At 40.8% G+C, this 23,625-nt stretch overlaps 1 protein-coding gene across 12 annotated transcripts in view; it reads left to right on the top strand.

Moving 5' to 3' along the window:
• arhgef12b (Rho guanine nucleotide exchange factor 12b) overlaps nt 1-23,625 on the top strand; it is a 114,821-nt gene that overhangs the window by 52,666 nt on the left and 38,530 nt on the right. For 3 of the 12 annotated variants that reach the window (XM_090186079.1, XM_021617669.3, XM_090186081.1), the window contains exons 2-8: nt 3,047-3,067; nt 3,732-3,826; nt 12,692-12,790; nt 14,319-14,368; nt 19,875-19,932; nt 20,269-20,468; nt 22,397-22,474. In XM_090186079.1, coding sequence (XP_090042205.1) covers nt 3,047-3,067; nt 3,732-3,826; nt 12,692-12,790; nt 14,319-14,368; nt 19,875-19,932; nt 20,269-20,468; nt 22,397-22,474 — 601 coding nt within the window. Of the gene's footprint in view, nt 1-3,046; nt 3,068-3,731; nt 3,827-9,993; nt 10,054-12,691; nt 12,791-14,318; nt 14,369-19,874; nt 19,933-20,268; nt 20,469-22,396; nt 22,475-23,625 lie in introns of all 12 variants that reach the window. The other 9 variants (XM_021617668.3, XM_021617666.3, XM_090186075.1 and 6 more) reach the window with 6 other exon arrangements.

The following is a 23,625-nucleotide window of genomic DNA, read 5'->3' as shown; positions in this document are numbered from 1 at the left end:
TTTAATTGAATTATGTTAATTTACTTTAACAACTGTGCTATTTGGTTGAATTAAATAATTACCATTTCAATTATTAAGAAGTGTTTTTCTTAAATCCAAGGTGGTAGCAGTGGAAAGGTGTATCACAGTGTTTTTGGTAAATGTTATATATTAGGGATTTTGTCCATGATTAGACTGAGCTCTGTTTTTTTCTGTGTCGAAAGAGATTTCCAAGTACGAGCTCTGCAGCCTAGGTACTAACACAGGATTCTCCAAATCCTGCCCCATCCTGCCCCCTCCTGCCTTCTTTGAAAGATACCCACTCCCACTCATCCCCCTCCTCTTTTCCTCTCCAATCTCCCCTCTCATCCCCCCTTCTCCCACATTCAGGAAATGGGAGGCCTGCCAGAAGCGCTCTCTGTTTCCGGGAATCTGTCCCACAATGCCGCAATGTAGTAAGCTGGCTTTGACGTGAGCGCCATTGTTCAAAGTGCAGGCCCCATTGTCTGAGGGAAGGAACAGCAACAAAACCAAAAACCACCCGCGGAAGAAGGGAGGAGGTGGAGATAGAGGGGCCTGTGCTATTTATATGAAGAACCCAGCCACCTCCTATCTCTCAGACTTAGGCATCTGGGTAGGGATCTGCATGTTTGATATGCCAACCAGTGGAACAACTTGGACCAAGAAAGTGCCTGAGGACATGGGGCTTATGTTGGCATCGCCACACCACCGCATTTTTGATTATGAAATTAATTCAAGTGGGTCTGGTGTTCCATCATTTTTGGTCCCTTCGAGTAATGGTGGTGGTTGTGATCCTGTGATGTGTAAGCAGATGATGAAAGATGTACCTATGATAGTGCAGTCTACTGGTTAGCAGCATGTCATGAGACAGACGGCAAAGTGGGTTTAGAGGTGGGGGGGTTAGAAGCTGGCTGTCTCTGACTGATGATGTCACTCAGTACACAGAAACATACAAATGACAAGGAAGACCAGGGCATGTTTTCATTAAGCGCCTCAGAGTAGGAGTGCTGATCTAGGATCAGTTTTGTCTTTTAGATCATAATGAATAAGGTTACCCCGGAACTGTTGATTTATATACATATCTTTTAATAAAATGTATGTTTCTAGTGTCATTTTCTTGACGTAGCATGCAATAACAATACAAACATGGTAGCAAATGGAGAATATAAGGTTGAACATGGGGCTGGTTTCAGATACCCAGATTAAGGATATTCCTGGACCAAAAAGCACTTTCAATAGATTCTCTCTTCAATGTGTTTTAATCTAGGTACAGGCCTGTGAAATTTTTGCTAGAACAATAAACTTTTTGCTTGAATTAACACTTCTGGAGTATAATGAATACTCGGGGAGAAAAAGGTGTATATTCACTCGCAGAGCGGGAGGTGTTTATCGCAGAAGGCAGGAATTGTGGTCACAGGCAGGCAAACAGGCAGGTGAATCAAAACTAGGACTGAAGGCTTTAACTGGTTCTCACAAACGAGCTAGGATAAGGCTTAGTAGAGTCAAAACAAACAATAGCTCACAAAGGTACAAACAGAATGAACTGAACTAAATAAGGAGCTGATGAGACCAGGTGAGTAACTAACACAGGTGAAATCAATTAATCAAGAACACAATGAAACAGAACACAAAGATTGACAATGAAAATAAATACAGAACCTTACATAGAGCTACAATACATTTTTACCTCACAGGGGTCCAATTCCATACAGTTTGTGAAATTTAACCTGTGTTGAAAAAATTATTCTGAATGTCAAAGTGGAATTAGGTTTTTAGAAATGTTTCAAAATTAACAAACTAAAATGTATTGAATCAATAAGTATTCAACCCCTTTGTTATGGCAAGCCTAAATAAGTTCAGGAGTAAAAATGTTCTTAACAAGTCACAAAATAAGTTGTATGGACTCACTCTGTGTACAATAATAGTGTTTAACATGATTCTTGAATGACTACCTCGTCTCTGTTCCCCGCACATACAATTAACTGTAAGGTCCCTCAGTCGAGCAGTGAATTTCAAACACAGATCAACCACAAAGCCCAGGGAGGTTTTCCAATGCCTTGCAAATAAGTTATTAATTACACTTTGGATGGTGCACTGTGTCAATACACCTACAATAGTCACTATAAAGATGCAGATGTCCTTCCTAACTCAGTTGCCAGAGAGGAAGGAAACCGCTCAGGGATTTCTCCATGAGGCCAATGGTAACTTTAAAACAGTTACAGAGTTTAATGGGTGTGATAGGAAAAATGATGGGTCAACAACATTGTAGTTACTCCACAATACTAACTTAAATGACAGAGTGAAAAGAAAAAAATACATTCTAAAACATGCATCCTGCTTGCAATAAGGCACTAAAGTAAAATGTACTTTATTTAATGAATGCAAAGCATTATGTTTGGGGCAAATTCAACACAACACATCACTGAGTACCAGTCTTCATTTTTTCAAGCATGGTGGCGGCTGAATCATGTTATGGGTATGCTTGTCATCGGCAAGGACTAGGGAGTTTTTTTTAGGATTAAAAGAAATGGAATAGAACTAAGCACAGGTAAAATCCTAGAGGAAAACCTGCTAACCATCACTATGAGACAAATTCACCTTTCAGCAGGACAATAATCTAAAACACATGGCCAAATCTACACTGGAGTTGCTTACCAAGATGACATTGAATGTTCTTGAGTGGCCTAGTTACAGTTTTGACTTAAATCGTCTTGAAAATCTATGGAAAGAAAATGGCTGTCTGATGGTGATTCTAACATGTATTGACTCAGGGGTATGAATACTAATGTAAATGAGATATTTCTGTATTTCTTTTTCAATAAATTTGCTAAAATGTCTAAACATGTTTTCACATTGTCATTAAGGGGTATTGTGTGTAGATGGGTAAGACAAAAAGTATATTTAATCCATTTGGAGTTTAGGCTGTAACACAACAAAATGTGGAATAAGTTAAGGGGTATGAAGGCACTGTACACTTAGAACAGGGTTTTACCAATGACAAATAGTATAATAGTATTCTAATCCTTTCTCGTCTTTGTTTTCACAGGTTTTCCAAAAAAGCAACCAGGTCAGAGTTTTTTCCTTGCTTCGCAAATCTTTGTCTACATTGTCAATCACAAAGGACTACAATCATGACCTCCAAACGAACCAAAAACTAGAATGTCTTACCACAAAATAAATTATATGCCCCTAAGAGTTGGGTCACCTGGTATGCGTCCTAAATGGAACCCTATTTACTATTTAGTGTACTATTTTTGACCTGGCCCTGGTTAAACGTATTGTATTAAATAAGGAATAGGGTTCCATTTCAGATGCTGCCCTGTATTTGAGTTGATTTAGCCTGATATTATGAGGCTTTTGGACGCCATACCGTGCCTGACACCCTGATAAGCATGTTAAGATGACACCTCGCGTATCTAGAATCTGATGGTGCAGTCTTCCTCCTAAGCCGCAGGGATTTGGCTCTCTATTTCGTCTGGTAAAGGGTCTAAGTCCCAGGTGTCTAATATACAGTATGTCTGAGAGAGTATTGTAACAGATAATATTAAAAGTATAATATAATGGGGTCGTTCCATGAATAGAGTGACATTTTAAGTATACATTTTTCACCAATATTGAAATTTAAAAGCCTGGTTAAAAACCTGCACAGACGTGCGAAATCTGGTGTCCTGTGTGTGTGTGTGTGTGTGTGTGTGTTTCTCACCATGCCATCTGTGTTTGTGTGTTCCCAGGACCCCTAGCATTCTCAGCAAGGACCACCCCCCAGACAAGAAACCCAAGAGTGACAAAAACACAGTCCCACCTGCGCATGAGTTTGACCCTACAGGTAAGTGTGCACGCACAAGCATACACACACACACAAACAACATAGGTCCTGCACACACAAACACACAACAGAAAACAGGACTTGCGCACACTTGCAACATACACTCATTGAACAAACTGCGCAAGCACAAAATATAATACACACCTCAATCCATTTCAATGTCTAATCTCATTTTCCACTTGGTTGGTGCAGTATATTACTGTCGGTCAGTTACTGGCGATAACTGTAATAATCATTTGACACAATATTAGCTACTGACCAAATAAACAAAATTATATGGGGATAGTAATTAACAGCTCCTTAAGTAGTGGAATGGAGTGGAAAGAGTTTCTGTTAGTGGCGAATCCTAACTTCATAGCGACCATTAATGCACATTGGGGTTGTTTCAAAATGAAAATAAACTCTTTCACTGTTACTGTATTGTCTGATATAAGCTCAAGCCAATCACTGTTATTAGACCCTTTCAGACTTCACTCACTCACACACATTAGATAATTGAATGTAAATTATGCAGCGTGTCGATGTGATAAATGCTGCGGTGACATGCTATAGCCTAGGAGGGAGCTACTAGACACCAAACGGAAGACAACAAACCAAAGCAGGACGGGACTACCTGGACGTGTCCAATAGGAAACGTTTGTTTTTGTTTTCCGTTGCAAAACGTTTTGCTACGTTGTGCACTAATGTATACGACCCTGGGAATGGAAAATGTTTTGCAACAAAAACAATAGTTTCTTATTGGCCAAGTTCACGTACTCCCTCCCTCTTTTTTTTTCATTTGATACCTAATGAATAAGGACCCTGTTATTAAAGGTCCACACTGGAGACTAGGGGTTAATGTTTGGTCTGGGGTGGGGGGGTCAAATGGGAGCACCGTGGCTCCCCAGCTGACAGCCAGATTAACAGCCAGCACCAGGCTGATGCTTATCTTCTGTTAGGCTGGGGAAACAGGAGTGGCAGCAGGATGAAACACAAACACACACACATGTACATACACACATTCAAACACACACAGTCACAATAATACTTTCACACTTGCACACACATCATGGCTGCTGGAGTCTGAGGATGAAACACACACACACACACACACACACACACACACACACACACACACACACACACTGGTTAATAGTGCGCTTTGAGCCCTAGTCATGTGATGAGGTAGTCTACTCTTCAGAAAGGCACAGCACCAAAATCCCTCCCATTTTAGCCACGTACTGTAGGGTGCTAGCGGTCTAGTCTGTGTTTTATGAATGTGCAATGAGCATACACAGATACGGTCATCCTTCCTAACTCAGTTGCCGGAGAGGAAGAAACCGCTCAGGGATTTCACCATGAGGCCAATGGTGACTTTAAAACAGTTAGAGTTTATGGGCTGTGATAGGAGAAAACTGAGGATGGATCATCAACATTGTAGTTACTCCACAATACTAATTTAATTGACAGAGTGAAAAGAAGGAAGCCTTTACAGAATGCAAATATTTAAAAACCCGTGTTAATTTTCTGTAATGCCTCTTACTGTAACGTCATTCAGAGGTGGAAGAAGGATCAGACCAAAGCGCAGCGTGGTAAGTGTTCATGATGTCATATTTAATGAAACCAACTGAACACTGAAATACTAAACAATAAAGTGAACGAAGGAAAACCGAAACAGTACCGTGTGGCAACAAACACTCACACGGAAACAAACACCCACAAACCAAAAGTGAAACCCAGGCTACCTAAGTATGATTCTCAATCAGAGACAACTAACGACACCTGCCTCTGATTGAGAACCATACTAGGCCGAAAACAGAAACCAAACATAGAAAAACAAACATAGACTGCCCACCCAACTCACGCCCTGACCATACTAAAACAAATAATAAAATAACAGAACTATGGTCAGAGCGTGACACTTACCAGATGTTGGGCATTATTAGTAGATTTGCACTGCATTGTGCATGGTTAATTTGTAACAAAAAGGACATTTTTGTAGACTGACTTGAAAGCCAGATCAGTGACAATTGCAAAAAAGCAGGTTAAACTATTTTGATAAAATAATGAAATGATGAGTGGGTCTTATGTTTGTGGAAGACTTATATTTAGCTTAGGTATAATTTTACAAGCTTTGAATTCATTATATTATTCCTGACTGTTTGAAATGCAGTGAATTGATCTTTAATTGCGCAACAATGGTTATTTAACCTTTTAAGGTTTTTTATCAATATATTTATCGTGAATTGGCCATAATTTAGATTTTTAGGCCATATTGCCCAGCCCTAGTTGTAGAACTGATAAACAACAGTGACGAGTCAGGAGGTACAGTGCGTTTGGAAAGAATTCAGACCGCTCGACTATTTCCACATTTTGTTCGGTTTCAGCCTTATTATAAAATTGATTATTCTCATCAATCTACACAAAATACTTCATAATGACAAAGCGAAAACAATTTTTTAGATATTTTTGCAAATGTATAAAAAATGTAAAACAGATACCTTATTTACAAACGTTTTCAGGCCCTTTGCTATGAGACTCAAAATTGAGCTCAGGTGCATCCTGTTTCCATTGATCATCCTTGAGATGTTTCTACAGCTTGATTGGAGTCCACCTGTGGTGAATTCAATTGATTGGACATGATTTGGAAAGGCACACACCTGTCAATGTAAGGTCCCACAGTTGACAGTGCATGTCAGAGCAAAAACCAAGCCGTGAGGTTGATGACAGGATTGTGTCGAGGCACCAGCCTGGGGAAGGGTACCAAAAAATGTCTGCAGCATTGAAGGTCCCCAAAAAGGTCCCCACAGTGGCCTTCCTCATTCTTAAATGGAAGAAGTTTGGAACCACCTAAACTCTCCCTAGAGCTGGCTGCCCGGCCAAAGTTAGCAATCGGGTGAGAAGGGCCTTGGTCAGGGAGGTGATCAAGAACCTGATGGTCACTCTGACAGAGCTCCAGAGTTCCTTTGTGAAGATGGGAGGACCTTCCAGAAGGACAACCATCTCTGCAGCCCTCATCCAATCAAGCCTTTATGGTAGAGTGGCCAGACAGAAGCCACTCCTCAGTAACAGGCACATTACAGTCCGCTTGGAGTTTGCCAAAGGGCACCTAAAGCGCTCTCAGACCATGATAAACAAGATCCTCTGGTCTGATGAAACCAAGATTGAACTATTTGGCCTGAATGCCAAGCATCACATCTGGAGGAAACCTGGCACCATTCCTACAGTGAAGCATGGTGGTGGCAGCATCATGCTGTGGGGATGTTTTTCAGCAGCAGTAACTGGGAGACTAGTCAAGATCGAGGGAAAGATGAACGGAGCAAAGTACAGAGAGATCCTTGATGAAAACCTGCTCCAGAGCGGTCAGGACCTCAGACTGGGACAAAGGTTCACCTTCCAACAGGACAATGACTCTAAGCACACAGCCAAGACAACGTAGAAGTGGCTTCAGGACACGTCTCTGAATGTCCTTGAGGGGCCCAGCTAGAGCCCGGACTTGAACCAGATCAAACATCTCTGGAGAGACCTGAAAATAGCTGTGCAGCGACACTCCTCATCCAACCTGACTGAGCTTGAGAGGATCAGCAGAGAAGAATGGGAGAAACTCCCCAAATACAGGTGTGCCAAGCTTGTAGCGTCATACCTAAGAAGACCCGAGGCTGTAATTGCTGCCAAAGGTGCTTCAACAAAGTACTGAGAAAGGGGTCAGAATACTTATGTAAATGTGATAGTTTTTTTTCCTACAAACCTATTTTTGCATTGTCATTATGGGGTATTGTTTGTAAATTGATGAGGGGAAAAACTGATTTAATCAATTTTAGAATAAGGTTGTAACTTAACAAAATGTGGAAAAAGTGAAGGGGTGTGAATACTTTCTGAATGCACTGTATATATACAGCAATGTTCTAACTTCTATTTGAAAGCCTTCCCAGAAGAGGGGAGGCTTATAGCAGCAAATAGGAGACCAACTACATATTAATGCCCATGATTTTGAAATAGAAATGTTTGGCGAGCAAGTGTCCACATACTTTTGGTGATGTAGTGTATATCTCACAGGTTAAGAAACAATCGTTCAATAGCTCAACCTGTGCTGGTCCATGATATGCTGACCGGTCTCTGAGACTTTAATCTGGGAGTTCTAAAGAGTTAGTTTTAATGTAAACTGTCCCGCAAGGAGGAAAGAACATGGCTTGCTGGTCGCTAATACAAAGAAAGTTAAGAAACATTTATCTTTATGCCTTCATTTTCTTTGTCTGAGAGCCATTTTAGGCTTGGCTTTCCTCAGAATCCTTCTTCTTTTGAATTCTGATTTTTTTTAATCATTCTTAACCTCAGTTACCTTTATTTCAGTTTAGTTGTTTTCAAGGAAGCGTTATCTACATGTCCATACATAAATACATACAGTACCAGTCAAAAGTTAGGACACACCTATTCATTCAAGGGTTTTTCTTTATTTGACTATTTTCTACATTGTAGAATAATAGTGAAGACATCAAAACTATGAAATAACACATATGGAATCATGTAGTAACCAAACAAGTGTTAAACAAATCAAAATATATTTTAGATTCTTCAAAGTAGCCACACTTTGCCTTGATGACAGCTTTGCACACTCCTGGCATTCTCTCAACCTGCTTCACCTGGAATTATTTTCCGACAGTTTTGAAGGAGTTCCCACATATGCTGAGCACTTGTTGGCTGCTTTTCCTTCACTCTGAGGTCCAACTCATCCCAAACCATCTCAATTGGGTTGAGGTTGGGTGATTGTGGAGGCCACATCATCTGATGCAGCACCATCACTCCCCTTCTTGGTAAAATAGACCTTACACAGCCTGGAGGTGTGTTTTGGGTCATTATCCTGTTGAAAAACAAATGATAGTCTCACTAAGCGCAAACCAGATGGGATGGCGTGTCACTGTAGAATGCTGTGGTAGCCATGCTGGTTAAGTGTGCCTTGCCTTCTAAATAAATCACAGACAGTGTCACCAGCAAAGCGCACACACACCATCACACCTCCTCCTCCATGCTTCACGGTGGGAACCACACATGCTGAGATCATCCGTTCACATACTCTGCATCTCGAAAATACATGGTGGTTGGAACCAAAAATTGTATATTTGGACTCATCAGACTCAAGGATAGATTTCCACCGGTTTAATGTCCATTGCTCGTGTTTCTTGGCCCAAGCAAATCTCTTCTTATTATTGGGGTCCTTTAGTAGTGGTTTCTTTGCAGCAAATCAACCATGAAGGCCTGATTCACACAGTCTCCTCAGATGTGTCTGTTACTTGAACTCTGTGAAGCATTTATTTGGGCTGCAATCTGAGGTGCAGTTAACTCTAATGAACTTATCCCCTGCAGCAGAGGTAATTCTGGGTCTTCCTTTCCTGTGACGGTCCTCATGAGAGCCAGTTTCATCATAGCGCTTGATGGTTTATGCTACTGCACTTGAAGAAACTTTCTTCAAGTTCTTGACCTTTTCTTGATTGACTGACCTTCATGTCTTAAAGCAATGATGGACTGTCGTATCTCTTCACTTATTTGAGCTGTTCTTGCCATAATATGGACTTGGTCTTTTACCAAATAGGGCTATGCTCTGGATACCACCCCTACCTTGTCACAACACAACTGATTGGCTCAAACGCATTAAGAAGGAAAGAATTTCCACAAATGAGCTTTTAAAAAGGCACATCTGTTAATTGAAATGCATTCCAAGTGATTACCTCATGTAGCTGGTTGAGAGAATGCCAAGAGTGTGCAAAGCTGTCATCAAGGCAAAGGTTAACTACTTTGAAAAATCTCAAATATAAAATAACACTTTTTTGGTTACTACATGATTCCATATGTGTTATTTCATAGTTTTGATGTCTTCACTATTATTCTACAATGTAGAAAATAGTAAAAATAAAGAAAAACGCTTCAATGAGGAGGTGTGTCCAAACTTTTGACTGGTATTGTACATACATTCAATAAAACAATTACTAATTGCAACAGAATTCAGACTGACTGCTCACACACTGTAAGGTAAGGTCTATAGTCACACTGGTACAGAAGACGCACTCTTTTTTTTGCCATGTTTTTTTCTCCTCCCAATGTTTTAGATTTTCTTGTCTTTTGCTCTGTTTTCTCCTCTGTGTGTCCTGGTTGTGTTTTTACGTTACCATGTGAACTGTGTCGTGCTGTATTAGACGCGCCTGTGCAGCTGTCTGGCTGTGTAGTAGCCGAGGGAAGCCCCTCCGAACCCTGGGGTAAGATGGTCTTAATGGCTGTGTCTCAAAAGTCTCTAAGTGTTCTCTTTTTCTTGTCTCCTCTCCTTCATTTGATCTGAGGGAACAGGACAGTGGACAGGTGAAAACCCGATTCACCAGCACTAGGCTTTTTTTCACCATAATAGCACCTATCCCACCTGTTAAGTTCAGTGCAAACAAAGGGAGTCAAGTTGAAGTTGCCGTTTTAGACTATTGAGATGCACCCCGTTCGTGTGTGGGGGCTGTTTTGTTTTGCGACGTCCCCAGTTCTTCTGCCATGTGACCCCCTGTTGTTCACTAACATACTAACATGAGTCCTACACCCCTTCGTTCTCCTTTTTTTTAATCTTTATTGAACCATTGCCTCTCATTGCCCTGGCAGTGAACTTTCCCACAGTGTTGAGAAACATTGTCTGGGTGTTTTAGTGTTACCAGAGCAGCGAGAAGGAAGATGTTTGGGTTGAGGACGGAATGCTACCAGGAGATGTTGAGGGGAGAGTTCAGCCGAATTACCTATTTATTAACATTTTCAAGGTTGGAAAGACTGAAATCCATGCTTTGGTGTTGTGAAGCTAGCTACTGCCCCCAACTGTTAATGTTATAATTTTCTAACCAAAAAAACAATGTAAATCAATGTCCCCCGGTTAGCATGCTTTCATTTTCATTCCCAGATCATTTTTTAAAGGGATTGTGTAGCCCAATAACTTTGAAGTGACTTTGATGTGATTTTGGCATGACATTGAATTTACTTAGTTTTTTGGCTATAAAATTGCTAATACAGCAGGATTTTTTCTGCATTAAAATGGGGCTTAGGTGAGGGGTTTGGCTGGGGTGTGGCAGTGGGCCTGGGCCATTAGCAAGGTCATCGACCCCTTTTTTTGGAGGCCTTCCTCTTGCTCGCAGAGACAAAATGTTGCTGTTTTAAAGTGAATTTTCTGCAATTCTACAGATTTTGCTATGGCTTATGCTGTGTTCTTATGCCATCTGAGTGACTTAACAAAGTCAATGGGGGCCTCATGTCATGCCCAAAATACTCCTGAATGCATCATTTTCTACAATTGTAGATTCTAACTGACTGTTTTGCTTTTATTTTGGTGATTGTTAGTTAAAAATATATCTTATTTAAAAATATATAGGTCCAATATGTTTTCTACATACGTTATATTAAGTTTACACTGAAAACGTTTTTCCATCCCAAAAAGTATTTCCCCGAAAAAGGCGGCCCGAAAAAAACTTGTACAGCCCAGCCATGACTTTTCTATGTTGAGAAAAACGCTGTATAACATCAGTTAGTGTCAGTGTCTAGTTTAACAAAACCAAAGCAATGACTGCAGTCTCATTGTTCATAGACTGCTTTCAAGGTAAGGAAACAAATATGTGAATAAAAACTGTGGCTGAACTGTCCATTAAAGTGCTTCAAAGTGAGACAGCACCACATTTTCTCACACATTTGCAATAATTTGAGTAATACATTGATGATTACATCTGTTGCTGGGTTGCAACATTAGCCATTATTTGACATTGCACAATTTCTTACTGTATCTCCTGCAACCTAGCCTCGTATGATCCATCCTGATCTCGAGAGCTTACATTCTGTTTTGCTTCACAGATAACGAATCAGAATGTAAGCTTGCGAGATCAGGATGGTTCGTACGAGAGGCTACCTGCAACCTGGACTACTGGTTTAATCTGCTTTTTCGTTTGGCTTTGTTTACAGTATGCACTCGCTGTTTATAATGATGATATGGTTTTGGATGAACTATTGTCTTAGTGAAACTCACCTGCAAGTTTACTGGTGTGGTGAATCAATGTCAATCTACGAATGTGAATCCGTGTGTCTCTCTCTATTTGAAAGTCAAACAACTCACAATCTGTGTTCAAACAAACATGACAGAGGGTGCTGTTGCCACTTGTGTCCTGATATCAATGTTCCACAAACAACATGTCTTATGTGAGCATCAAACTGGGTTCCTAGAGGGTCATGTGTTATGCCATTATTTACAACATCCTATCAAAGCATCATATCATCATTAAAGGGATAGTTTAGCAAAACTATTTCGATATTTGTTTCCTTATCTTGAAAGCAGTCTATGGACAAGGAGTGATTGCAATCCACACTATACTTTTGTTTGTCTCTTTTTGTTCATAGACTGCCTTCAAGTTCAGGGAACAAATATCTAAGATGCAATTTTTCAGAACTATCCCTTTAACAAAATGCATCCATCTATTAAAGGCCTTTGAAGAAGAGAGTGAAGTACTTTCACAACTGGGTAGTATTAAGTATTTGAAACCAGGTAATACCCTTGAGGTATCAATCATTCATTGCTGCCACTCAATAGAAGCTTCAAAAGCCTCAGGTTTCATCATCATCATTTTATAACAACGACTAGCCACAAAACAGACCTGATCTATTGAGTGAGTGCCTCCGTCACCAAGGAGACACATTGCCTTATACCTGTATATAGGAAAACCGTTTGACACCCACATTGCATATTGTGCCCCATCACGCACACCCTGTCCCAACTCACTGTCCTTGATTCCTCTAACTGTGCCAGCCCGAGTGTATGTCTGTGTGTTGTTTGTGTGTGCGATGGTGTGTAACACAATATTTCTTTCTCTTCTGTCTGTCTATGTGTAGGGCTTGTCCAGCGTTGTGTGATCATCCAGAAAGATGAGAATGGCTTCGGGTTGACAGTGAGCGGAGACAACCCTGTATTTGTGCAGTTGGTCAAAGAGGGTAAGGCCTTTTCCATCATATTCTAATCTACACCTTCCTGTTCTTTAGTCAATTCAATTATGATGAGGTATGGTGTGGCTTAATTGGTAAAGCATGGTGCTTGCAACAGCAGGGTCACTGGTGCGATTCCCACTGGGGCCACCCATATGAAAATGTATGTACAGTTGAAGTCGGAAGTTTACATACACTTAGGTTGGAGTCATTAAAACTTGTTTTTCAACCATTTCGTGTTAACAAACTACAGTTTTGGCAAGTTGTGCATGACAAAAGTAATTTTCCAAACAATTGTTCACAGATTATTTAACTTATAAATCACTGTCTCACAATTCCAGCGGGTCAGAAGTTTACATACACTAAGTTAATAGGTTAATTGACATCCTTTGAGTCAAATGGAGGTGTACCTGTGGATGTATTTCAAGGCCTACCTTCAAACCTAGTGCCTCTTTGCTTCACATCATGGGAAAATCAAAAGAAATCAGCCAAGACCTCAGAAAAAAAATTGTAGACCTCCTCAAGTCTGGTTCATCCTTGGGACAATTTTCAAACGCCTGAAGGTACCACGTTCATCTGTACAAACAATAGTACGTAAGTATAAACACCATGGAACCACGCAGCCGTCACACCTCTCAGGAAGGAGACGTGTTCTGTCTCCTAGAGATGAACGCACTTTGGTGCGAAAAGTGCAAATCAATCCCAGAACAACAGCAAAGGACCTTGTGAAGATGCTGGAGGAAACGGGTATAAAAATATCTATATCCACAGTAAAACGAGTCCTATATCGATATAACCTGAAAGGCCGCTCAGCAAGGAAGAAGCCACTGCTCCAAAACCGCCATAAAAAAGCCAGACTACGGTTTGCAACTGCACATGGGGACAAAGATCATACTTTTTGGAGAAATGTCCTCTGGTCTGGTGAAACAAAAGTATAACTGTTTGGCCTGTCAGGAGGATTGAGCCAGAATTCTCCCAACTTATTGTGGGAAGCTTGTGGAAGGCTACCTAAAACATTTGACCCAAGTTAAATAATTGAAAGGCAATGCTACCAAATACTAATTGAGTGTATGTAAACTTCTGACCCACTGCGAATGTAATGAAATAAATAAAAGCTGAAATAAATCATTCTCTCTACTATTATTCTGACATTTCACATTCTTAAAATAATGTGGTCATCCTAACTGACCTAAGACAGAGAATTTTTACTAGGATTAAATGTCAGGAATTGTGCAAAACTGAGTTTAAATGTATTTGGCTAAGGTGTATGTAAACTTCCGACTTCAACTGTATATTTATTATATGTCAAGGTAATTTAATTGTATATCTTGGGGGTGTAAACCTCTGACGTTAGCACAATATATTCAATTGGGAGCATAGCACAATGTAAATATATATTCATGCAGTCTTGATAGCCAAGGCAAGGATACAATATATTGGATTTATATCTGGAGGTGTCACAATACAGTCAGATACAGTAATATCACTAACCTTTTATCATTCTCACTCCCTTTGCCTGTCCTGTCCTCTTCCGCAGATGGCGCTGCCATGCGAGCGGGTGTCCAGACGGGTGATAGGATCATCAAGGTGAGGCTCATTCCCTCTCTGGGGCCCATAACACTCTTCCTAGACATTACCCATAGCCTAATCTCTCGTGGACAGATGCATGTAACATAAATGGCAGTAGCATCTGTCGCAGACCTGGGTTCAAATACAATGGCAAATATCTGAATTGCTTTCACATACGGTACATTCGAAGTAAGTATTCAGATATATTTTATTTGTAAAGACAAGTAGTTGAATATTTGTAATTCATTTGGAAAAATACTAGGAAAGTATTTGAAAATACTCATACAGTTGAAGTCGGAAGTTTACATATACTTAGGTTGGAGTCATTGAAACTCGTTTTTCAACCACTCCACAAATGTCTTGTTAACAAACTGTAGTTTTGGCAAGTTGATTAGGACATCTACTTTGTGCATGACACAAGTAATTTTTCCAACAATTGTTTACAGACTTTTTATTTCACTTATAATTCACTGTATCAGAATTCCAGTGGGTCAGAAGTTTACATACACTAAGTTGATTGTGCATTTAAACAGTTTGGAAAATTCCAGAAAATGTCATGGCTTTAGAAGCTTCTGATAGGCTAATTGACATCGTTTGAGTCAATTGGAGGTGTACCTGTGGATGTATTTCAAGGCCTACCTTCGAACTCGGTGCCTCTTTGCTTGACATTATGGGAAAATCAAAAGAATTCAGCCAAGACCTCAGAAAAAAAAATTGTAGACCTCCACAAGTCTGGATCATCCTTGGGAGCAATTTCGAAACGCCTGAAGGTACCACGTTCATCTGTACAAACAATAGTACGTAAGTATAAACACCATGGGACCACGCAGCCGTCACACCGCTCAGGAAGGAGACACGTTCTGTCTCCTAGAGATGAATGTACTTTGGTGCGAAAAGTGCAAATCAATCCCATAACAACAGCAAAGGACCTTGTGAAGATGCTGGAGGAAACGGGTACAAAAGTATCTATATCCACAGTAAAACGAGTCCTATATCGACATAACCTGAAAGGCCGCTCAGCAAGGAAGAAGCCACTGCTCCAAAACCGCCATAAAAAAGCCAGACTACGGTTTGCAACTGCACATGGGGACAAAGATCGTACTTTTTGGTCTGATGAAACAAAAGTATAACTGTTTGGCCATAATGACCATCGTTATGTTTGGAGGAAAAAGGGGAGGCTTGCAAGCCGAAGAACACCATCCCAACCGTGAAGCACGGGGGTGGCAGTATCATGTTGTTGGGGTGCTTTGCTGCAGGAGGGACTGGTGCACTTCATAAAATTGATGGCATCATGAGGAAGGAAAATAATGTGGATATATTAAAGCAACATGTCAAGACATCAGTCAGGAAGTTAAAGCTTGGTATAAATGGGTCTTCCAAATGGACAATGACCCCAAGCATACTTCCAAAGTTGTGGCAAAATGGCTAAAGGACAACAAAGTCAAGGTTTTGGAGGGCCGTCACAAAGCCCTGACCTCAATCCCATAGAAAATCTCAGTTACACCAGCTCTGTCAGGTGGAATGGGCCAAAATTCACCCAACTAACTTATTGTGGGAAGCTTGTGGAAGGATACTCGAAACGTTTGACCCAAATTAAACCATTTAAAGACAATGCTACTAATTACTAATTGAGTGTATGTAAACTTCTGACAACGTGATGAAATAAATAAAGCTGAAATCAATCATTCTCTCTACTATTATTCTGAGATTTCACATTCTTCAAATAAAGTGGTTATCCTAACTGACCTAAAACAGGGAATGTTTACTAGGATTAAATGTCAGGAATTGTGAAAAACTGAGTTTAAATGTATTTGGCTAAAGGTGTAATGTAACTTCAGACTGACTTAAAAATACACTCTCATGCATTTTACCCAGGTATTTGAAAATAGTATTTGAAAATACTCTCATGTACAATTTTATAGACTATTTGGTTTTTACAAATAACTGTTAAAATTCTCAAATAAAGGACCTGTTTTGGCTGTGTATTTGAAAATACTCTCATGTACAATTTTATAGACTATTTGGTTTTTACAAATAACTGTTAAAATTCTCAAATAAAGGACTTGTTTTTGGCTGTGTATTTGAAAATACTCAAATACACTAACATTAAAAAATATATATATCAGATACCCAAACATATTTGAATCCAGGTCTGATCTGTCGACAGACTGTGGGACGGGACGACTAACGAGGAACTTTGTTTCGGTACTCAGATTTTTAATCTCTGATCATTTGGACAAATCATGATTTTGCTGGTGTTCGCATATTTCAAATTTTGGAAGGGGAGGGGACATTTGGCACATAGATTTGCCCGAAACTGGCTGAGAGTTTTCATTTGGAGGGGTGGAGACTTGCTAGTCGTGTATTACGTTTTCTAACACGTCTCCCGCCACTTCTCCAGAGATTACCCTTAGCCTCAGATCTAGGATCAGTTTATTTTCCCAAAAATCTTACCTCATGCATTTAAACCAAAATGCGAAACCGACACTAGATCAGTGTGAAGGGGGCAACTTCATCCTGACACTATCTCTAAAACAGACACCTCTCCAGGTGAAGTTTTCCCAAGTTACCATTCTAGGATCAGTCTCCCCTCCCCAATCCTTATCTTTAAAGGGGCAATCCGCAATTTAAACAATAACAAACCCTGATCCCTGCCTCTGTTTTGGTAAAAATCTGAGGGATGGGGCCGGAGAAATGTAGCCACTCTCAAATTCATACAGAGCTATGGATGCAAGATATAGTTTTAACCATGTTTTGAGGCTATGTAGTTTTTGTTTACATTATTTATTTATTTTTACAAAAATTTGAGTAAAACATGCTTATTTAGGATTCAAATGGAGGTACGACTGTTAAACTAATGAGCCATTTCTAAGTTATATTCTTTAAGAATCAATGGGTACAGATAATTATTTTATAATTCCAAAAATACAAAAATTTGTATTTGTTATGGATCCCTATTAGTCCTGTAAAATGAAGGCAGTTCTTTACAATTAAAAACATTGCATTACCTTTCACATCAGATTTCACAACACATGTGTGCCCTCAGGCCACTAGTCTACTACCACATGTCGATAACACAAAATCCATGCGTACGTGTGTATAGTGCGTATGTTATCATGTGTGTCTATAGCAACTGGGGATTGCCCCTTAGTGGGGAAAATGCTAAACTGACCAAAGATCAGTGTTTAGGAAAAACTCAATTCTGTCTCAGACAAGAGAACCCTACAGGCTACTGCAGTAGGTCGTGGGTCATGGGTTAGGCCCCCTCCATACTTTACCACTGCCCTCTGCTGGGATGCTGAGTAGCTACACCATATAATGGCAATGCATTCCAATGGGTCATTGGAAAGGGCAGGATGGCTTAGTGCTGTGCATAGTGTCAGTGAAGAAAATGAATTGTTATTTTGTGGGAGTGAATCTAAACTTTCACTTCAGTAACATTTTCAGTTAGTCATGCATTGATGTTGGTATTGATGTTAGGATTCATAGCAGGGCCAGACGGGTTACCAGGACATGTACTCAGAGCATGCTCTGACCAGCTGACAAGTGTCTTCACTGACATTTTCAACCTCTCCCTGACACAGTCCGCAATACCTACATGTTTCAAGTAGACCACCATAGTCCCTGTGCCAAAGAAGCCAAAGTAACCTGTCTAAATGACTGCCTCCCCGTAGCACTCACATCTGTAGAGATGAAATGCCTTGAAAGGCTGGTCATGGCTCACATCAACACCATCATGCCAGGCACCCTGGAGCCACTCCAATTCGCATATCGCCCCAACAGATCCAGAGATGATGCAGTCTCTACTGCAATCCACACTGCCCTCTCCCACCTGGACAAGAGGAACACCTATGTGAGAATGCTGTTCAGTGACTACAGCTCAGCGTTCAACACCATAGTGCCATCCAAGCTCACCACTAAGCTAAGGTCCCGGGGACTGAACACCTCCCTCTTTAACTGGATCCTGGACTTCCTGAAGGGCTGCCCCCAGGTGGTAAAGGTAGACAACAACACATCCTCAATGCTGACCCTCAACATGGGGGCCTCTCAGGGGTACGTGCTTAGTGCCCTCCTTTACTCCCTGTTCACCCATGACTGTATGGACGTGCACAACTCCAACACTATCATTAAGTTTGTCGACAACCCAACATTGGTAGGCCTGATCACCAACGACGATGAGACAGCCTTTAGGGAGGAGGTCAATAACAACAACTTCTCCCTCAACGTCAATAAAACAAAGGAGCTGATCGTGGACTACAGGAAACAGAGGGTCGAGCACGTCCCCATTCACATCGACGGGTCTGTAGTGGAGCGGGTCAAGAGCTTCAAGTTCCTCGATGTCCACATCACAAAGACTCTATCATGGTCAACACACAGCAACACAGTGGTGAAGAGGGCAGGACAATGCCTCTCCCCCTCAGTTGGATGAAAATATTTGGCATATCTGCAATAAATTCTACAGCTACACCATTGAGAGCATCTTGACTGTCTGCATCACCACTCGATATGGCTACTGCTTGGTGTCCGATTGCAAGGCGCTATGGAGGGTAGTGTGTACGGCCCAGTACATCACTGGGAAAGAGATCTCTGCTATCCAGGACCTCTATACAAGGCGGTGTCAGAGGAAGCAGGAAAAAATGGTCAAAGGCTCCAGCCACCTAAGCCACCGACTGTTCTCTCTCCTAACACACAGCATGTGGTACCAATGCACCAAGTCTGGAACCAACAAGCTTCTACCCCCAAGCCATAAGACTTCTAAACAAGAGTGCTAAATAGCTAATCAAATGGCTACCCGGACTACCTGCACTAACCGTTTTTTGCACTAACTCTCTTGCACTGACCCTATGCACACAGACTGGACTCACACACACGCACACACATATTACATACGCCCAAACACACATAACATGCACACACATGCATACTGTACTGACTCCACACACACACTTTCAAACTCGCCACATGCGCTGCTGCTACTGTCTATTGTCTATCCTTCTGCCTAGTCACTTTACCCCTACCTATATGTACATAGCTACCTCAATTACCTCGTACCCCTGCACATCGACTCTGTACTTGTATTCCCTGTATATAGCCACGTTATTTTCTACTCCCTATGTATACCTATGTTATTTTTACTTGATATTTTTATTTGTTATTCTCTGGAAATGTATTAATTGTGTCACTTTCTATTTTTTATGACATTCTTTATCTTATCTTTAACTCTGTATTGGTGAAAACGGACCTGTAAGTCAGCTGTTAGTCTACACCTGTTGTCTACGAAGCATTTGACAAAAAATGTATTTGATTTGAATTAACATTTAGAAATGAATAAGGTGTTTCTTCGCTTGGAAAGAGGTATGTACACATGCTCCTGTTGAACATGAACTAATATGGGGCTTCCCATTTGCATTGTTTTTGTCATTTTTTGCTACGTTTTAGACAGAACACATAGTCCTCTTATAGAAAGTGTTGTATTTAATTTGAATGACGTTGATTTGAGGTGTAGTTTATGTTTTTGTTGCAGGTTAACGGGACCTTAGTAACACATTCAAACCATGTAGAAGTCGTCAAGCTAATAAAATGTAAGTTCAAGTGACAGTTTTATATCCAATTATTCGTAGACATGAAAAATCACAGGCTCTTCAAGAGACTTACTTTCTTAAAGTCAACCTGTAGTAGGCTATATGCGCTTATAATGCACTGTAAGACTTGTCATAAGGATGTATAATGTCTTATTATCATCTCATGAGTCTGACCATACTGTATAATAAGCTAGCCATTGTGAGTGAAAAGTTTTCAGTCAATTTAAGTTGAATGTTGGCTACATAGAGACATTACATGAAGATCTATTTTTTATAATAAGAATTAAAACTCATACAAGTAATAGAGCTGTGACCCCTATTGTCTCTATGTGTCAGCGGGCTCCTATGTGGCCCTCACAGTGCTGGGGAGGCCCCCGGGGCTGGCCCAGATCTCGCTGTCGGAGGGCGAGGGGGGAGACCTGTCCTCTTTCCTCTCTTCGCCCCACTCTCCTGGACCAACGGGGGGAACAGGGGAGCGCTGCGTCACCTCCTCCACCAGCCCCCAGGACCACATCACCTCCCCGCTGCCCCTCTGGGTACGACAGACGGCCAATTGGTTCTCTGTCTGCAACTGAAATGGCATCCTATTTACCATATAGTATACCACTCTATAGAATAAGTAGTGTACTCTATAGGATAAGGCGTGTACTCTATAGAATAAGTAGTGTACTCTATAGGATAAGGTGTGTACTCCATAGAATAAGTAGTGTGCTCTATAGGGAGTGGGGTGCCATTTCAGACACTCTCTCTCTCATTTTATATACAGTACAAGCCAAAAGTTTGGACACACCTACACAGTCCAGGGTGTTTCTTTATTTTTACTATTATCTACATTGCAGAAAAATATTGTAGACATCAAAACTATTAAATAACACATATGGAATCAGGTAGTAACCAAAAAAGTGTTAAACAAATCAAAATATATTTAATATTTGACATTATTCAAAGTAGCCACCATTTGTCTTGATGACAGCTTTGAACACTCTTGGCATTCTCTCAACCAGCTTCATGAGGTAGTCACCTGGAATGCATTTCAGTTAACAGGTGTGCCTTGTTAAAAGTTAATTTGTGGAATTTATTTCCTTCTTAATGAACTTTGAAAGTTTCTTCAAGTGCAGTCGCAAAATCCAGCAAGCGCTATGTTGAAACTGTCTCTCATGAGGACCGCCACAAGAAAGGAAGACCCAGAGTTACGTCTGCTGTTCATTAGAGTTACCAGCCTCAGAAATTGCAGCCCAAATAAATGCTTCACAGAATTCAAGTAACAGACACATCTCAACATCAACTGTTCAGAGGAGACTGTGTGAATCAGGCCTTCGTGGTTGAATTGCGGCAAAGAAACCGCTACTTAGGGACACCAATAATAAGAAGATACTTGCTTGGGGCAAGAAACACAAGCAATGGACATTAGTGGAAATCTATCCTTTGGTCTGATGATTCCAAATTTGAGATGTTTGGTTCCAACCGCTGTGTCTTTGTGAGATGCAGAGTAGATGAACGGATGATCTCTGCATGTGTGGTTCCCACCGTGAAGCATGGAGGAGGAGGGTGATGGTGCTTTACTGGTGACACTGTCTGTGATTTATTTAGAAGGCAAGGCACACTTCACCAGCATACCTACCACAGCATTCTGCAGCGACACTCCATCCCATCTGGTTTGCGCTTAGTGGGACTATCATTTGTTTTTCAACAGGACAATGACCCAAAACACCTCCAGACTGTGTAAGGTTTATTTGACCAAGAAGGAAAGTGATGTAGTGCTACATCAGATGACCTGGCCGCCACAATCACCAGACCTGAACCCAATTGAAATGGTTTGGGATGAGTTGGACCTCAGAGTGAAGGAAAAGCAGCCAACAACTGCTCAGCATATGTGGGAACTCCTTTGAGACTGTTGGTTGAGAGAATGCCAAGAGTGTGCTAAGCTGTCATCAAGGCAAAGTGTGGCTACTTTGAAGTATCCCAAATACAAAATCTATTTTGATTTGTTTAACACTTTTTTGTTACTACATGATTCCATATGTGTTATTTCATAGTTTTGATGCCTTCACTAGTATTCTACAATGCAGAAAATAGTCAAATAAAGAAAAATCCTTGAATGAATAGGTGTGTCCTAACTTTTGACTGGTACTGTATGTATTTTTTTTCTCTTGGTCCCTCTGTCTCCCTCTCTGTCTATATCTGCCCCTCTCTGTCTTCTCTCTCTCTTTCTGTTTTCCTGTCACCCTCGTTGTCCTCTCTCTCCCGCTCTCTCTCCACAGTTCCACTTCCGTTCTTCACTCCCCCTTCTCCTTCCCACCTCAGTATCCACACTCACTCTGCCTCTTTCACTTTCTCTTCTCACTAGTTTCCTCTATTTCCAGTTAAACCTATGCCAAAGCTGCCATTCTCCCTCTGCTGCACGCCAGTGAAGTCCCCAAGCGAACAAAGTTCTTATTATTCATTTTTGGGGTTGGTCCCTCAGGAGGAGAATAACGCACTTCACAGCCAGAAGGTGGACATCTTACAGAAGATGCTGACCAAGGAGCAGGAGGATTTACAGGCAAGACACACACAAACACAGTGTCACCATACTCTGAAGGTTTCATGAGGAGATGAGACAGTCAGTCAAACTTTGTTTCTTTGATTTGAAAGAGTGAATGCCGGTTTTTCTATGCAGCTACACTCATAAATCATCTCAGACAAAGTAGGAGTGCTGATCTAGAATGAGGTACTTGTACATGTGATCTTATTCATTATCAAAATGTACAACTGATCCTAGATCAGCGCGCCTGCTATTAGACGCTATATGAATACGGGCCCAGATGAAATTAAAATCATTCACACATTAAATTGTCATCAAAAGCTCGTCATTGAAGTGGATCACCCATAAATGCTTTATCTTAATGATGTCATTACACGTTTCTGCACATTCATTATGTTAATTTGCAACATGCTTCAGTTCAATCAAGTACAGGCTTAACTGAATAACAACAAATACAGAATACAATATAGAATTTTATTGAATAGTTTGAGGTAGGCCTCGTCTCAGAGGAAAGCTCCTCAGAGCCAGATGGTGAGGACAGGTTGCCCTATGCTGGGCAGCTGGCATTGAACCCCCCCTCCTCCCGGGAGAACGGGGATCCGATGACGGACCTTCAGTTAGTGGTGGTGGGGAGGTAGAAGGTCGTTGGAAGACTGTGGTGGGAGACACAAGGTTTGCGTTGACATATACAGTGAGCTCCGAAAGTATTGGGACAGTGACACATTTTCTGTTGTTTTGGCTCTGTACTCCAGCACTTTGGATTGGAAATTATACAGTGAATATGACAATGAATGAATCATGAATAACGATGAGTGAGAAAGTTAGACACACAAATATCATATCCCCCCCCCAAAAAAATGCTAACCTCCCCTATTATTGTAATGGTGCGATGTTAGCATGTCTTGGGGCTATAGTATTTGTGTGTCTGTAACTTGCTCACTCATAATTATTCACTATTCATTCAGGATCATCTGTAATAATGGTAGCATCCAAATAAATGTAGAAGTGTTTAGAAACCTATTCCATTCTTATAAATAATAAAAGTGACTCAAAAATGTCACAATACATTATTTACCATTCATTTATATTGGGCAGAGAATAATCGGAAACTCAACCAAAACAAACAAATGCATCCAATACATTTGTAGTCACAAGCTTGATGTAGTCAT

Source organism: Oncorhynchus mykiss, chromosome 10 (assembly GCF_057628025.1).
Source record: "Oncorhynchus mykiss isolate SJ-2025 chromosome 10, ASM5762802v1, whole genome shotgun sequence".
In the NCBI taxonomy this organism is placed as follows: domain Eukaryota; kingdom Metazoa; phylum Chordata; class Actinopteri; order Salmoniformes; family Salmonidae; genus Oncorhynchus; species Oncorhynchus mykiss.
The sequence above is the reverse complement of the archived record's forward strand: the minus strand, read 5'-3'. Positions and strand labels throughout refer to the sequence as shown.